Here is a 17500-nt window from a genome sequence, read left to right as displayed (position 1 = left end):
AGGTTGGGTGCCTGAGACATCCAGGAGCTAATCCACTATTGGAAGTCTCCCAGATGGAGACTGCTCCCATTTCTGGCAAATCCAGGCAACCCAGCCATGAGCCCCCACGTGGAGGGAGAAAGCAGGCACCAGTCACACTGATAAAACAGTGGAAAGAAAGGGAGGGAGAGGGGAGGGGAGACAGCCTCCAAGGAATCCCCACGCTCAGGAAAACGCTAATGCTCAGAAAACGCTGACTAAAATGCCAACAAAACTGCTACAATGCCCTATGGACCAAGAACACGAAGAATCCTGGCACATGCGCACATCTGACAAACCGCTGACCGCGAAGGTAAAACTTGTGCTCCTACTTGTTAACTCTGTTAAATTGCATTTAACTGCATATAAAATAATAATTTTATTGATCAACTCATGATCAGCCAATTTTTCAATTTGTACGTGATATACTAAAACCATTTATAATTAATGCTAACAACTGCATAATTCCAGAAAAAGTCTGTATGTCCAGCCCTCAACTCTTAATACAGACAGACAGACAATACAGACCACACAATCTTGTGATTTTGGTTACATGTAGTATTTCTGACTTGCATGGAAAACAATAGATCTCTGAAAATAATTATTGTTTCTTTGATCATTATCACAAAACTGGGAACCAAAAACATAACAAGGTTACTGTTATCCATGGACAGATAGAAATTTCTGATTGCATGGTTGTCAAGGTTAAGAAGTGCTACTTTATGACTATGAGAAATGTTTGTTTCTTGTTACATGGAGACAAGCAATTGCACCAGTTGACAAAAGTATCAACCACAATAGCTCAACATACTTATGTTCCTAAAATTACAATGTAAGAACTATTCTGAATGATGCACGAAGTCATATAGTATTAAAGTGGATTTTTGTAACGATCGACTGTCCTTGGGGTCATGTAGCAGCTCTTGCAATCATAGTAGTCTGATGACTTTCCAGAGATAAAAATCAATAAAAGCAATTAATGAACCTAGGAAGGATCTACTTCCAAGCTTGCCAGAGCTGCTGCATGCCACTCTGCAGTACTGGTGCACATGTACATCGACTGAACTTGTTACCTCGGAAAGGGATGTGATGTTGAATTTGGACTAAGAGTAGAGTCATTGGTTGTACAGTTCGGTGGCGCCGCTCTCTTCAGTAATCTGGCCCATGTTGCAACGTTTGTGTTCATCTGACCTGCCCGAAGAAAATTCTTTCCTGCATCAAGAAAACAAATTTTATGTTCTAATATCAATTTACTGACACTTTAGGAGCCTCTGTCATAGCCAGCCTCTTTTGTCTGTTTTAAGGGCTTTAGAACTATGAACTACCCTCATAGTGCAAGTTAACACAAAGGAGCAAACATGTGCAAATGTTTGAGCTCATGCACATCATTGATTTAGAAAATACAATACATCTTTGCTAAATAACCATGACTGTAAGTGAAACAACTTACACCAAAGAGATCATCTTCAATCAAACGAGGAGATATAGCCATGCATACAATTAACCAATAATAATTTATTATGGTGTTTTGTGTAAGTACAACAAAAGTGTTCCATTGAAACCATATACTAGATCATGCTTGCACTTTGTGTAGACTAATAAACCCAGCCCAAAAATTAGCTGGGACATTCAATTCAATAATTGAAATCTAGAGAAAAAAGGCATTAGTGAACAAGTGTGACATACAAAACAACACTGTTTTCATAATTAGACTATAAATTCTCACCTTTCTGAATAGGAAACAACTTCTTCTGTCGCTGAAGCCTTGGTTTCTTTGTCACCATGGGGTTAAGAAATGTTACCTGATTGACACATTTAAAAGGAAACACAAACATAGTACAGTTTAGAAGCATTCTTGAGGAAAACCCAAGCCCTAGATTTAAGCTCCATACAACAGCTTTGGCTTTTTCTTTAACAAATAAAATATTTATAACACTGAAACAACAGGTAGGAGTCACATCAAAAACACACTCAAGTCTAAACTAAATGAAGAAGAAAAATAAGTTATTTTAATGGAAGGAACAATATTATTTTAAACGAAAAATTCTCTAAGAGAAATCAAAATTTTAAAAATTGTCAAATTAGTGCTTTTATGGTAATCAGTGTGCTGCCTTTCTCATTCAAAAAACAACCTGCTTTCTTTGAAAAAGTACCAGTTTATATTTCACACTATTCAACCAGGACTAAAATTAAAAAAAATCAGCGAGAAACAAAGCTGACAATTATCAAGGAAAAAAGGTGGCAAAGCTTAATATTATTGAAACTTAACCTTTCCAAAAAAAATACTAGTGTTCAGATGAAAACAATAAAATTGCATCGAGAAGGTGAAGTAGAGGGCAGTATATTTCAAGGCTCACTGACATTCACTGCATAATTCACAAAGATTTTTCAGGAAATCAAATGCAAAGAAAATTTCAATTTGCTATTGTATACAAGCCTTCTAACAATAGAATAGTGTAGCTGAATGCTATAGTAAGAATAATAATTATTACAAATTATAGCTCTGTAAAATCACGAATACGGTGTATGTGCAATATAACTCAATCTGCTCAAATTACACATACATACATAAAACTGGATTTTAAATTTAAACAAGCAGAAAATCTACTTCAACATAAGAGAGAAAATGAGAGAAAATTGGGTTTAAAAAATATAATGGCAAAATTAGACATAACTCTTTCTGAAAAAAAAATTCAAGAAATGATTTGGAAAGTTCCAAATTCAAATATTGTACTTCTCTCATGAAGTAATCATGCACAAAATTGGGCATGATATATGTTTTGTTTTACTAGGTGAGAAATGGTAAATTTAAATAAAGCCTTTTTTTCTTGCTTTTAGTTTCAGTGCTTGTAATCATGTTAAAAACGACTGAACTGAACAAAGGTATAGGACATCTACTATGATGGAACGATTCTTCCTCTTGTTGGGCAAGGATTAGAGTTTTTTATATCATGCGGAAGACAATAATCACACAGACTAATCTCGTGTAAGTTAGTTCAGACAAAACAAGAAAGATGATCCAACCAAGTTGAAAACTGAATCATAGAACAATGTAACACAAGTTTCTTTGCTTCAACCAAAAAATACCAAATTTATTAGAAACAGGGAAGCCATAAAATGTTACTTTCTTCAAAATTAGAAGGTAAATCTCAAATGAATTTTAGATTAGATTAGATTGTTAGTGCTAGACAGTAGACAGGAAAGGCAGAAAAGTAATAACCAACACCTTTTCATATAAAAGGTAAGAAATCCTTTTTATCTTCCAAGTCATCACCCTTGATCTCTTCATTGCAGGGATCCTGAATTTTCCATCCTTGTTTTGAGTGCATATGCAAAACTTGTCCATGAATAAAGAAATAACAAACGGCTTTTCTGTCACAGATGGTTTTTCCAAAATACAACCATCCGTTTGACTGGATACCAACTTGTCCTGTTTGGGGCCTTGTGTTGCTTTTTTTCCACTAGAAGCTCTTTTTCTTTCCACATGTCTGTGGGTTTTCTTTTTCCTTGGTTTGACGTATGCAGCATTTCGATGTAATTCACGCCTTGCTTTTTTAGGTTTTGCAGCATTGCAAACTCTATCACTGCAACTGCTGCTGATTGAGGTAGCAGTCTTTGAACGCTGGTGCCCTCTTACAGAAGAATCTGACCCTTTCCTTAGATACCTGTTCGAACCTTGGCTGGAGTTCCTGTGCAAAGTTGAGCTTTGACTGCAAGACGATTGATCCTTAGGACTCGTCACAATCCTCCTTGGTAAGCGGTTTGCGTTAGAGTCTTCCAAAACAGCACTGCGAGGTCTGTTTTGCATTTTCCCCTTTGGTTTAGATTTTTCAGGGGATCCTATGTCAATTTCCCGCATAATGCATTTAAGATTTGATGTACTATTTTCCAAAACTGAGCTTTTTGGTCGCTGACTTGTTTTCACAGATAAGGCATTTTCACTTTTAGTTCTTGATCTCGTATCTACATAATTTTCTAAAGCAGAGCTTTTTGGGCGAGCCTTTACATTTCTGTTAACTGTTTCAGCGCTTTGGCTTTTCCGAGTTGTCACTGGTAGTATGGTTGAGCTTTTAATTGAAGAACTACTATATCCAAGTTTTTCCACCGAAGAAGCACCACTTCCTTCATGTGACCCAGATTTTCTACAAGCTCTATGTCGAGGCGAACTTGGGGATTTTCTTCCATTAAGACAAATTCCATCAAGCTTGTCAATTATTTGCTCAATCGACTGTTTTCTTCCTCTGATGAACTTTGGTGAACCCTGAGAAGAACTAGATTTGGCAGATAAATTTTCTGAGCTTTTCACATAAATATTACTGTCATTTGGTGTGTATTTCCCTGTTCTAAATGGCGGTGGTGAGTGCAATCCAGATACATTGTTGTCTGTGCGATCTCTTGGTTTAGAGGACAAAGAAATGGACCTCTCATTCTGTATCAAAGCATCACAAGAATACACATCATCTTTAGGAACATATTTCCCTGTCCGAAAGGGTGGCAATTTCTTGTTATCCTCTGAACATCTAGCTGAATATTCACTGAGATGATAGCTTTTTCTGCTCATAATATCATCTTCATTAGTATTCATACAGATGTTCTCCTTTCTGGAGGATTTCCATTCCGATTGCCCAGCAGGATTCTCAGATTTTGCCAATTTCACATCTCTGTAGTCATGTTTTGACAATTCCTTGCTCCACTGCTCATAAATTGTGGCAATTCTGTGGCTTGTGATGCCAAATCTTGTCTGGTAATGGAAGCCATTTTGATCTGTTGCTACAAAATCTTCTCTGGCTTGACCACAATTCATCTTGCATGCAATCTGAATTTCAATCAGTCTTAATTATTTCTGCCCTTACATGGACATCCAATTGTCACCTTTCAAATTTGTAAATAATGCATTTTAAGCAACACAGTACATTTGATCAAACCAGAATCACACAGGAAGCATACCAAGTAGAGCTTTCATTTCAATCAGCCAGAGGCAAAATACAGAAAAAAGTAATGGTGGGGCCAAAGTTGGCTTAAAATGCCTGGCAACACAAATAGAAACCACATGTGTTGATGTCACCTGTCTTAGTTGATCGAAGATCTGAAGCCTTGTAAAATTTTGATATAATAATAAACCTGAACAAAATGCTGTGTCAGTGCCATCAACACGGAGAAAAGCATGAATAAACATCAAAGAACCCAGCACAGCAGCTGTGGAAGTAAGGGAGACATTTTAAATTATTTTGTCACACTCCTACACCAATCAATCCATGGATTTCACAGTAGATACAGTTGGATCCTTGTTAATTGCTTCAAAGTTCTTTCATCAGGTTACCAGCCAATAACAGTTCTTCACCTGTCAGAACCTGCCTTAAATAAAAGGTTCATTGGTTCCCCACAGAATAAAAGAAAATAAACACTAGGCAAATAGGCACCTGCCTTGTCTAGAAAGTATGTAAATTTCCATTGAAAGCTTAAAAAGTAACTAACAGAATAAATGACAAGAACATTGTTGACAGAGCATGAACTGAGCTTATGTTCTACTGTAACTTTAAACATAGGCTAAAGCTTCAAGTGACCACAATCAAAATCAATTATTGAAAGAGTGGAATGACCCTGAATATTCTAAAGAAAAGCTCCCAGTTTTAAATTAGAAAGCAGAGTGGATGTTAGTCGGTGGACAGGAATAAAGATCAAGACATGCAAGCACAATTTATTCCAAGTATAAAAAGTACATGTAGCTTATTTTGTTGAGTTGTGAATAAGAGGCTTTCAACAATATGCAAAGTTTCAAAAATAGAAACCAACCACTGAATCAAAATGAATTAAGCTTACATAATCATACACAAATCAAAAGAATAGAATATGCATCAAGTCTACTGGGAATCGCATGACAGCATTACAAGGAATTCAAACTAATATAACTATTAGTAAAAGATGGAAAGAATGTAAAAGATCCACAAAATAAGGAAAAATTATGTTCAGAGGATTACAAGGAAAATCACCAAGAAAATAATACAAAGATCAGAAAGCAAGGGTAGTCAATCAGATGGGCTGTAGGATGAATGTAGAAATAAATACTAATTTAATCTTTCTCCTCCAACAACTTAAGTGATCAATAAGATGTCTCCCATACTGAATTATAAAGAGGAGATTGAATATGATCTCTAAGCAAAGGCAGAGGCAATGAGGTTTCAGGCAGAGAAAATTAATTATTAAAAAGCAGATGAGAATGTAAACACAATGAAAGAATAGGTGTTACACATGACATACATTACCCTCATGAATTGAAATCATAAGAATTAAAAATTAATGTAGATGGCTGTCAAAAATAAAACCTTTCATTCTTTTGGCTTAAAATCCCTAAAATACATTGTATGCTCAAATGGCAAACAGTTTCCTGTCCATAATAAAAGTAATTTTTTTCTAACTTCCTCTGAATTCTAAGGTTATTGCACATGAAAAATCAATCATGAAGAACAAATTTATGAACAAAAAAAAAGATAATAATATTATTATATAGGTTCAATTTCACAAAAATGCAGATTCAAGATCTACAAGCACAAAAAAAGAAACTGAATTTTTCGACATCAAACAAATCTTTGAAAGAGGAAAGGTTCTTTGCTGCTTTGCCAAAACACCTCTTTGGCATACAGCTCATGTATGGGTCTTGAAAATGAAATTACACAGCTATAGAAGTGCAATGAAGATTTTTGTGACTCACAATCAAGTTCTACCCATAGAAAATATTGTGGCCTTAAATAGCCTGAAGATTTTGCAATTAATTTTGTTTAGGTGGAAACTAAATGGTAATTGAACTTCATGAAACCTTCAATAGAAAAAACACACTACAAGTTACTGCAAAAATAACAAAATGGTACACTATCCACAACCTGGTAGTTTTTTCTTTTTAACACAAACAAAATATTTTATTCAAAAAATGTTACTAGTCAGGGAAGTTATTGTTTAGCAAGATAAAATAATAAAAAAGGATCCAATTAAATTAAATTCAATAATAATAAACATTCTGCTTTCATAGAGCAGAAGTGGTCCATTACACTACCCGTATTTAACACGACTACAAGAAACTTAATAATAACTTCTTACTAACCGAGCGCAAGGGCCGTACTGGGGAATATTGGCCCGAGGTCGTGGCCCGTAATCGTAATCGGCCCGTGGGCATTACGAGAGAATAATGCCCTACAATTCAGTCACAATTAGCCAATCAGAGCACGCGTTATATCGGCTACAAACACAAGCCATATAATAATATTTATTAATCTTAAATCATAATCTTGGATACCTAAACAGAGTGAATTAACTAAATTGACCCCAGTAAAAACGTCAAGGGTATAAAAACATGCAGCTGTTATTGATGTAATGTAACCACTGTGCAGCTCTGAGTGAATAAGGAATAAACACAAATACTGTCAAGCATTTTCCTTTCAAGACTAGAACAAAGTGGTTGTGCACGTACGCTCTATATTATAGACATTTACCTCAAACCATTTAGGCTGAGCTATGTAGGATTTGTAAATTGCTATAGTCACAATTCAAATAACAAAAACAAACCTCAGCAAAAAGGCAGCCTTGGGGTTCAAGAGGGACTTGAATTTGATGCCGCTGATTATCGAGAAACTCTTCCAGTCTTAAAAATGAAACTCCACAAAGTGATCTATGATCCCGCCAGTAAACTCCCACCTCTAGTTCTCGAGACTGTAAATTAAAAAGATCACAAAATTAACATTACAAAGTCAATTATGCATGTTTAAGGCTTTATCAAAGGTCCTTTAACAAAATGAATTGACCCCTGGGAGTAAGACTTGGCAGATTTTACCCTGTCTAATGGCAGATGATTCTACTGGTCAACTGGAGGCAACCTAATATGGGGCATGAAGCGTCAAGGCCTTGTTTTTCATGTATTGGAATGTAGTTTTAAGCAAACTTTCATTGACTGAGAATTTATCCCATTAAGGGAGGATAACAGCCACAGAAATAACAAAAGACGCCTGCTAGCTAGATCAATCTTAGCTTACAGCAGAGCACAGGCCCATAGTGGCTTTTACCAGGTGGTGTAGTGTCATCATAAGACACCAAGATTGACTCCCGGATTATCTCTGAGGGTGACATACAGTACAAACACCATCCGTATCATTATCGCCATTACATCCTGAGATTTTACAGCGAACAACCTACCTTGGTAGAGGGGTACTGAGGTTTGGCTTTAAATGTACATCTAAATTGATGTTTGGCATCTACTGAGCTTATGAGTTCACAAGGACCACCAGAAAAGTTAAATTTCTCACAATGACGTTCTATTATTCATGATTCCTTGCAATGTAGTCCACGAAATTACTTCATCACTTCCCAGAAACGACAATACAGTGATTCTGATCATTCATATGAAATGCCCTCTGGTCTTTGCGAATCACAATTGAAAAATTGGCTGAGTCGGAAAATACCATAATACTCCTTGATTGTTCCCTCAAATCTTGCATGAGCATTGCTTCCAGTTTCTCTTGGGAGTTACAATGCTCCCAAGAGAAAAAAAAAGCTTATTCAACGAGTACTACTTGCTGCCACTCCAAGAGAAGATGGTTTAACAACAACTTCTGTTTCCACTCGATGACATGATGTGAAGAGCAAGTCATACATAAATAATCGTAGAAAATGAAATTATAATGAACAATATTATTGTTTGCATGGGAAACAGAATTATATAACCGATGATGTCCAATGCAAACAGATTACTTTAACAGTCACAGAATTCCAAGTTTCGGGGGCACTGAAAATGGTAACAGAAGTGTTGTGGTGCACAATGTAAAGTGGGTGAGCAGGGTTCTTTCAGGGACCTTACTGAGTAAAGCAGAAGGGGTATTGCTCAATGAAATGGAATGACAAGTACCTTGTCCAACTCAATATGAAACTGCTCCTTCCAACACTCCTTCCCTAATGCCTTCCACGAGGTTTGTCCAACGTAGCTATTATCCAGCTTTAGGACTGCACACACTTCAACTACAATATCAAAAGACAAAATTCCACAAGAAGATGAAGACTTAAAGTTTGACAAGATCAGTCTGTAATGATGTAGTACAAAATAATTGCTCCAAACAAAGAGATGTATCAAGATTCGTCAGGATCATCAGCTTCAGTCAATTATTACTATTGGCTTTAGAAACAAATTGCTACACCTTGAGAATGAAGCCTGTTGCTATTTGCTACATTTAAGACTCCTTGGCACAATGTGTCAATACAAACACATCAGCAGCTGAATAAAGACAGTAACACGTTTCATAATATTTAATGCTTGACGACAACAATAACTACATGTACAAGTATGCAACATTCTTAAACTTGCCTGATAAACTTTCATCCAGACTCCATTTATTATATCCGCTTTTCCTCTTGCTGGATCCTGTGCGCTCTCCTATCTTGCCATCTGGACTTACCATTGCCAAACTTAGAGTTTTTCTAGGATCTCGATTGGGAACAACTGCTAACAGTCTGTCTGCACCAGTGATGCATACCTGTGTAATTAGGTAAGACATTATGATAATAAATGAATGGTATCATAAACAAGGGTTGCAAAGAAAGGTTTTTTTCACAAGAAATGGCATGTTTAATTTTATCAGACATGTACAAGTACAACAGCAATAAGTGGGCTGAGTTTGGTTTGGCTGATCTTGAAACTGCTCAGAAGGGCTTTCCTTCAACAATATAACCAACATAAAATGAAATTGCAGCATTGACACTGATTAAAAAGTTTTTAAAAAGTAAAACATTTCGATCACTTCGGTGACCTTCATCAGTTGATGAAGGTCACCGAAGTGATCGAAACGTTTTACTTCTTGAAAACTTTTTAATAAGTGTCAACGCTGCAATTTTGTTTTATATCATGCCTGATTACAACCACAGTATTTTTGTAACTAACATAGTTGATTCCAGTAACGGGGTATCACCAATAGGCAAACAAGGGGTATTTACCTTTGATTGTACATGTTTCTCAAACTCATTAATAATTCATAAGTTAATAAGACAATAGGCCATTTCCGAGTTCATGCCTGTGTCCTCTTCAAAGTGAGTCTATGTGCAAAGTTTTTGTTATGAAAATTAGATTTCATTCATATGTAAAGTAGAACTAATTACCATCAAAAACTTCGCACTTAGACTCGCTTTGAAAAGGAGACGTACGTGAACTCGGAAATGGCCTATTGCATTGCCCCATTATATATTCTGGTCATACGGACAAGTTTGAAACCAAATGAAGCACTACTTGTTGATTCTCTAAATTAATTTCAAACATGTGGTTTGAAATCAATAACTTCAAACACACGTGTTTCGAAATCAATTAATGGCATGCAACAAGTGCATGCTCACAGCTCTTACATGCTTCTGAGCAACCATGAGGTACACAAAAAATATTTAACTTGAAAAAAGTGATTGACGTTATAATTTCTTCTGAAGAAGAAGAAATATAAAAAACTCCTGTGTCGTGCTTCATTGGATTTCCAAATGCATGAAAACACTTTAAACCACTCAGCCGTTTCAAATGTTTTCTTGCATTTGGAATCCAATAAAGCACTTGCACACATTTTTGAAATATTACATAGCAAATCTGATTTGATGACGGCAAAATACAGTGGAACATCCTCTTTTTACCAGTCATAAGTGGCCGGTTGCATATTTCACTGAACTACTTACGTCTAATTCTCCAGTGAGCGCTGCTGGTTTAGTTATAGAGGTGTATTGCTGTTTCCCCAAACCAACAGACTTCCGATCAGCATATGAAGGTAGTGTGTTATAGTCTTTGTAAATTCCTAGAGCTGCTTGCTCAGGAGATAGTTCTCCGATATGTCTTGTCAGTGAGCATTGAAGTAAGTCTAGTTTTTGAGTTGATTCATGGAATCTTCTTTCAGCCTAAATATGGTAATATATTTTGACATTATCATCTAATAATACAAATATAATTAAAGGATCAAGTTGTGATCATGTGAAATACATTTAAATGCATTTTCAAGGAGTTAACAACCAAGAGCGCCCATGTTGCTAGTCGTCAGTGGTTAGTTTGTACGGGAAGGGTGGTGGGGGGGGGGGGGGGGGGTTGCACAGTAGTTCCATACATCGTACTTGCGGGGTTTGTTCTGGCAGCATGAGTAGTGTTCTATCCTCCAGCGTGGTTTTTTAGCGGGTTAGTTTTAGTGTCCTCCCCCTCGCCCCTTCCTTTTTCCCCCACTGATAGTTCTGTGTGATGGGTGCCTGTTTTTTAAATTCCAGGTGTGGGGGCTCATGGTTAGGTTGCAGTGTTGTGCCTGCCATGTGGGGAACAGAAAAGTCTGCTACAAGCCTAGAAGGCCCATCAGGCTGGCACTTTATATTTCCGGTTACTGTAGCAGGAAGAGACTAGGAGTATTTCAACTCCCCCCTGGATGGGATGCTAGTCCATCGCAGGGTTACCCCCAGCATTACATTCGCCGGTACCCATTTATACACCTGGGTGGAGAGAGGCACTGTGAGAGTAAAGTATCTTGCCCAAGAACACAACACAATGTCCCTGGCCAGGACCCGAACCCGGACTACTCGATCCGGAGCCGAGCGCATTAACCATGAGGCCAACGTGCCTCCCACCAGCCAAGGGGGTGTTATTATTATTATATTATAATATAGTTAAATAAAATTTAACATAGTTAACGACTAGGAGCTAGTCTGGTCAGTAGTGTTTTGCAGGCGGTTGTTAGTGTCTTGGCCGTCTGGTAGCGTTGTTCAGCGTTTTGGTGCGTTCTGTAGCGTTTGTTATAGTTACATGGTTCACGACCGGGAGCTAGTCCGGTCAGTAGCGTTTTGCAGGCGTTTGTTAGCGTTGTTATGCGTCTTTGTAGCGTTTGCAGCACTCTTTAGGTTGGGGGAGCCCTGGGGCTGACATGGTTCAGCGGTATTCCTGCGTAGTGCATGCGTTGTCCAATGTGCTTGCAGCGTGTTTGTTGCTCTGTTGGCGTGGCGTTGTGAGTCGGTTTAGGAGTTTAGTGGTTCTCTGCGTTCCCTCCCTCTCCCCCCCTTTCTTTTTTTTTTTGTGCTCTTTTTTTTTTGTGTGTTATTATTATTATTATTATTATTATTCCACTGAGCTATCTGGCTCAAGTGTGACGGGTGCCTTAGGGGGGCCTGGCGCGGGGGGCTCGTGGCTTGGTTGCGGGTTGGGCAGGCCAGTCGGGTGTTCTAGCGCCTTGGGGATGTGACTGCGGTTGCAGCCCCCAGGCTTCCTGGGCACCTACCCTCCACTGGCGACGTGGGCGTTAACAGGATGGTAATACCAAAAGTGGAAGCCCCCTGATATCCCAGGCACCCAACCTCGACTAAGTGATGCAGTTGTTAAACAAAAGAACAAAAGACACAATGATTTATTAAATTAATGTAATGACTAAACAATAAATAAAGCACCTGAACAGGCCATTAGTGATAACTGCCATTTGCCACAATTTTCTTCTACTTACCTCCACCAAACCTTTATCTTGACCAGACTTGGATAAAAACTTTATCATATTTTTCGCACCCTGTATTACCCTAGATTCAATTTCAATGTGATGTCGCACATCCTCTACTCTTAATTCCAAAGGAGAAAGTCCTAATCCAGGAGCATCATTTTCTTTTCCACTAGAGCCACCCATCAAAACACCATCTTCCCTTCCCACCGGCATCCCTTGTTGTTGTTCCCGCAGTAACGCCATTCGAATAATTTCAATCTTTCTTCTCGAGTCCTCCAACATTTGCTGAGCTTCTGCCGTAAGTTTACTGTCCTTTTTCTTGGATCCACTGGCAACGTACATTGCCAACATGTTTTCTGCACCCTGCTTTACTTTCATTTCAACAGCAATTTGCTTTTTTAGGGATTCTATTCTACTACTACCAGGGCCATTGGACACACCATCTGTTTTGTCTGGCGAAAGTGTATCATCATCATTTTCAGCTGTAGGTCAGAAAGTAACGGAACAAAATTCAGAATTAGGCTTCCTGGTTTTCATTGTTCACATCAACAAAATAATGGCAATGAGGCGCCACCATGTCGTCCAACCTTATCGTGAATAAAACAGTCGATAGGCCACTTGCACTAAGAGGTCATGTGACATCGTTTTTATGAAAATTACAGTTACATGATTTTGCCTTCAAAACACTATTAGTGGGTCATCTCTTTAACAAAATGATAGTGATTTGGTTTTTCAAACCCACACCATTTGAGCTTTTAAAATGAGAAAGTCCGTAGCTGGTCACGTGACCAAAACTTGATTTTTTTTAAAATTATGAATTACTGCTTTCTGACACAAATTTTGCACTTGAACTTCAAGGAAAATGTTGAAAAGATGATGTGGTAACGTTTATGGCACATCTGAACTCAACTATCAAACATTTAACAAGATATAAGCAAAAAGTAGTTTTGGCCGCCATGTTGGAGGGCAAGAGTATGCCCTCCGACATGGCAGCCAAGACAAATCATGCTACTTTGTTGAAAAATCTCCCTTAAATGGGTTTCCTCTCAAATTTCGCGTGTAAGATAATTTTTATGTGTTCTGTCAATTTTTGGCAACAGCAAGATTACAACTCACTGTTTAAGGGAAGCATTGGTCACGTGACCTCTTGGTGCAAGTGGCCTATTTACAGTTCAAGAGACCACTAACACCAGCCTTCAGAATTACCTTCTAGACTCACCATGGTAGTAAAAAAGTACCTGTTGCTAGACTGTTTGCAGTCCCTACTGAGTTAGCCCAAATTCAAACCAGCATAAACAAGCTCTCACACTTGGAAAGGGAGTAATAATTGATAGGTAGAATAGGCCACCAACCGAACAACTATGAACAATGTAACTATAGTAACGTCTTCCTGAAACAATTTATAAACCTTAAACTGCAAAAATAGTGACAAGATAAAACGTATGGAAGAAGTAAATGATTGATTGTTGAGATTAGGCCAATAAACACTAATTTGACCCACTTATTTGCTGTCTGTGAACATACACCACTATCTGGGTAATGAAGACAGGCCGGGCTTGACTTTATATTGCTCATGTAGCTTTTGACATTATTCCAAACAATATTTCAATATTGGGAGATTCTGCTGAACAATGCTGATGCCAAAGCCAATGATACATGTACTTTTTGACAAACTAGGTAATTTCTCACATTTTGTATGCTAAATCAACATGAACAGGTAAATCTTGAGATAACAAATTGTGTTCCAACACACTGCATACAATGTAAGTACTAAGCTTTAACATACTAAGATACTGAAGATGCACATTCCAACCTCGATCAGTCAACTTCAGAAAAAGAATGCATAATCTAGAAGGGGAATTTTCCTCTATGTCAAATCACTTACAACTTTTATGCAATGCAAATTGCCCAAAGGGTGAAACAAAACTTGCAGAAACAAATTTCACCATTCAAATTTCACCTGGAGCAATATACAGGAGATTGATACCACTAAGTCAGACGTTCCACAACAATATACAAACTTCACATGAGTACAAAAGTTCATTCTACAATTAATAACAGTTGGACGAAAAGAACGACTCACAATGAACAAATTTAGAACAAAAGCCTCTCCTTGAGGAAATGTAAACAATTCTTCATTGTTGTCACAAACACAGGGGATAAAATTCCAACACCAATTTGACGCCAGCAAAACGAGTTCTTTAAAACATTTAAACACCTTTACGAAAAATCGAAGCTCTAGTTTATTTGTTTCAGCGACAAGGAAGGTCGATCGTATAATTCGTCGTTGCTAAATGGTGATCCACGACTGATCCGCGATTCTCGTTGCAGAAACTAATTACGTACTTCAACATTGTACAAGCTTCGGTTGTACAAATGTTACCGGTTTTTAATGGTTGTGTCCCAAAACTGGTGATTTAGTTTGCAACGGAAATTAAGGTTAGCTACCGGCCGAAATTTTTCCTAACTTAAAAAATATACAGCCACTGTACTTGGCTAGAACCATTCATCGCATTTCTGTAAACGTATCACTTCTTACAAGATATTATACAGAGCTTTAAGTTTGTTGAAGTAACCGATGAAAACCGATTATGCCATGTATACTCTAATGATAATAAATAAATGAATAGAGAACCCTTAGACAGCCAGTTATACTTACAAGTCGTGAAAAAAACACTAAACAATTAGGGGTAGGAATTCACATTTCCTTGGCCATAAAATGCTGGACTATTAATCCCACCGACACAAAATTAACTCCTTAGTCCAGAGCGCCGAACAAAAAAGCTTGAAATACGTGAAACTGTGTGATTAGTTCTTGAGGTCGAACGGCCTTTGTTTTTGGTCCGGATTTGAGCTAAACAGGCATTCATATGCAAAGGGCAATTATATGTTCACCTTGAAATTGACGCTTATCGCAAAACGGTTGTAACGGGGAAGCGTCTCGATAAGTCGTTTCCAACATTAAAAACTGTTAAATTAAGTACTCACAAGGCACATCCTCCGACACTCTTGCATTCAGATCTTGCAATTCATCGTGAAGATCTTGAAGTTTAGCGGTGGCCTCTTTTAAAATCGAGTTGCATTGCGCTAAAGTTTTCTTGTCTGTGGCAACTTTCTTTAAATTTTCGGCCCCTTCTTTCAGCTTGAGTTGTTTGCGAATTTCGACTTTTATGGCCTCCTTTGACTGTTCAAGGTCTGTCTTCAAAAGGGTTTCAGAACCAGCTCTTTGCATTTTGGTGTGGAGGTCGTCGTTTCGGCTAGGTCGCCTTGTTTTGCCATCGTACTGTAAAATGAAAAGTTGAGCATGTCACTATACAGAATATGTAGCGTGAAGTTCGTGAAGTTCTCAACCTTTCATACGATAAACTTACCATTATGACTCCTCCCTGCTGCATAACTCACTGATGGAGTCGAACAGACCGCGGCTAATCCGCAACAGTCTTAAAACAAGGTTTTGCATTCAAGCATGCATGACCGGCCATGGGAAAGTCCGTAAAAAGCCAAAGTAAACAGCGACTCACCCACTTGGTGACCAAACTATGGGTAGTCAGAATATCAGCAAGGGAAGGGATAAACGCTTATCTCTGTAACTGTGAATTTATGATGCTCTAGAGAGCTACAGGGGACGATATATTAATTAAAATAGAAAAGAATCGCTCCAAAATCTCGGTGAAGAGGGCTCGATATAACAAATGAAAAGTTCATTGGCAGCACGAAAGGTACCACGGGGACGAATCTCTGATGCCCACGTGACCTTATCGGAACTAGTTGAATTTAGGTGAATTTCTCGAAGAATTTGCTGTCGACATTTATCATTTTTGGTATTCACTCTCATTGTAAAAGTGTATCGAGTCTTTTTTTTTTTTAATCCAAATGGGGAAAATTGTATTGATGACCACAAGCGAAATAATCTATGGAATTTTTGCAATGTCAACTAATAATAGTTGACCGCTGTCCATCGCGCGAAAATTGAGTTGAGTCAGCGTCAATTCATGAGGAGGCAACGATTTCGAGGATCAAACGTAAATACAGAGTTTACTTTTAGTTTTTAACCGTGATATACAACGACAATCGTTGAAGCAAGTGTTTGGTGGAGTCGTAAGGGGATTACTTCCGGGGATGTGTGGGAGAACAGCCTGGTACGCCAGATTACATATTGAGGAAATGACCTAAAATAGATCACATTTTATATAGGTGACAATTTACACTGCAAATCTTTTTATCTGTTTTTCTTTGTTCTTATACAGTACACTAGCCTGCGATGAATTTCCAAAGGCATGTAGATACAAAGGAAAGGATGGAAAAACTCTTGAACCACAATGGAGAGATAGTTACCAAGGCAGCGGAAAATATTATCCTTCGCATAACATCAGTCCACAATCCTATACGTGAGTTCCTCGTCAAACCGTAAATTTTCAGTGAACAAGCGCCCCTCCATTCCCCTCTTCATTTCCAGAAAGAAAACAAACGAAACGAAATTTTTTCCATTGCACTCGGAATGACATGAAGTTTAAGATTATATTCTTTTTTTTTTAAGCTTATTTGCTTACCTGACCCTAAAAATTTACCTTGCTTTGTAAAGTTTAACTTCAAATACTGTTTATTGTTTTAGCTCTTTGGTTTTCTTTGCTTTACGCCAACCATGCATGGAGTTCCACCAATGTCTCAAGCTCGATTCCCAAACACAGCATACATGTTTCATACTGTAATACAATATTACGGTGGAGTTTGTTGGTTCTCTACTCTGCTCTGATATAGGTGTTTCTCCAGGTACTCTGGTTTTTCCCTCTCACCAAAAACCATCATTGATTTGATTTGCTTTAATCTTATGAGATTAGATTTTAATTACTGGACTCTCTCCGATCCAATTAGTATCTAGCCAAGGACAGCACTTGCATTCAGCTAGATAAGCTTCAGGCAAAGTTAACATCATCTTAGATCTGTGAATATCACAGACCTCCTTCGTTCCTTATTAACATTGAGGCCACCTATGTGCTAACTTCTCGATCCCTAGGCCT

The 17500-nt window shown here is 37.9% G+C and overlaps 2 protein-coding genes across 4 annotated transcripts in view; one reads left to right on the top strand and one right to left on the bottom strand.

Moving 5' to 3' along the window:
* Nucleotides 1-16183, bottom strand: part of LOC137993653 (serine/threonine-protein kinase N2-like) — a 29490-nt gene extending 13307 nt beyond the window's left edge. Inside the window, exons 1-9 of one of the 2 annotated variants that reach the window (XM_068839620.1) lie at nucleotides 15854-16183; nucleotides 15471-15765; nucleotides 12492-12964; nucleotides 10705-10920; nucleotides 9362-9530; nucleotides 8909-9018; nucleotides 7576-7719; nucleotides 1745-1820; nucleotides 1092-1230 (exon numbers count right to left, since the gene is read on the bottom strand). In XM_068839620.1, the coding sequence (XP_068695721.1) occupies nucleotides 1092-1230; nucleotides 1745-1820; nucleotides 7576-7719; nucleotides 8909-9018; nucleotides 9362-9530; nucleotides 10705-10920; nucleotides 12492-12964; nucleotides 15471-15765; nucleotides 15854-15877 (1646 nt within the window). In that variant the 5' untranslated portion in view covers nucleotides 15878-16183. Of the gene's footprint in view, nucleotides 1-1091; nucleotides 1231-1744; nucleotides 1821-3244; nucleotides 5266-7575; nucleotides 7720-8908; nucleotides 9019-9361; nucleotides 9531-10704; nucleotides 10921-12491; nucleotides 12965-15470; nucleotides 15766-15853 lie in introns of those variants that run through there. The other variant, XM_068839619.1, reaches the window with a different exon arrangement.
* Nucleotides 16184-16318: 135 nt separating this feature from the next.
* Nucleotides 16319-17500, top strand: part of LOC137993652 (abasic site processing protein HMCES-like) — a 30757-nt gene continuing 29575 nt past the window's right edge. For both annotated transcript variants that reach the window (XM_068839616.1, XM_068839618.1), the window contains exons 1-2: nucleotides 16319-16621; nucleotides 16730-16870. In XM_068839616.1, coding sequence (XP_068695717.1) covers nucleotides 16602-16621; nucleotides 16730-16870 — 161 coding nt within the window. In that variant the 5' untranslated portion in view covers nucleotides 16319-16601. The remainder of the gene's footprint in view (nucleotides 16622-16729; nucleotides 16871-17500) is intronic.

This window comes from Montipora foliosa, chromosome 2, assembly GCF_036669935.1.
Source record: "Montipora foliosa isolate CH-2021 chromosome 2, ASM3666993v2, whole genome shotgun sequence".
Lineage (NCBI taxonomy): Eukaryota > Metazoa > Cnidaria > Anthozoa > Scleractinia > Acroporidae > Montipora > Montipora foliosa.
Note: the sequence above shows the minus strand (reverse complement) of the source record. Positions and strands in the feature narration are given on the sequence as shown.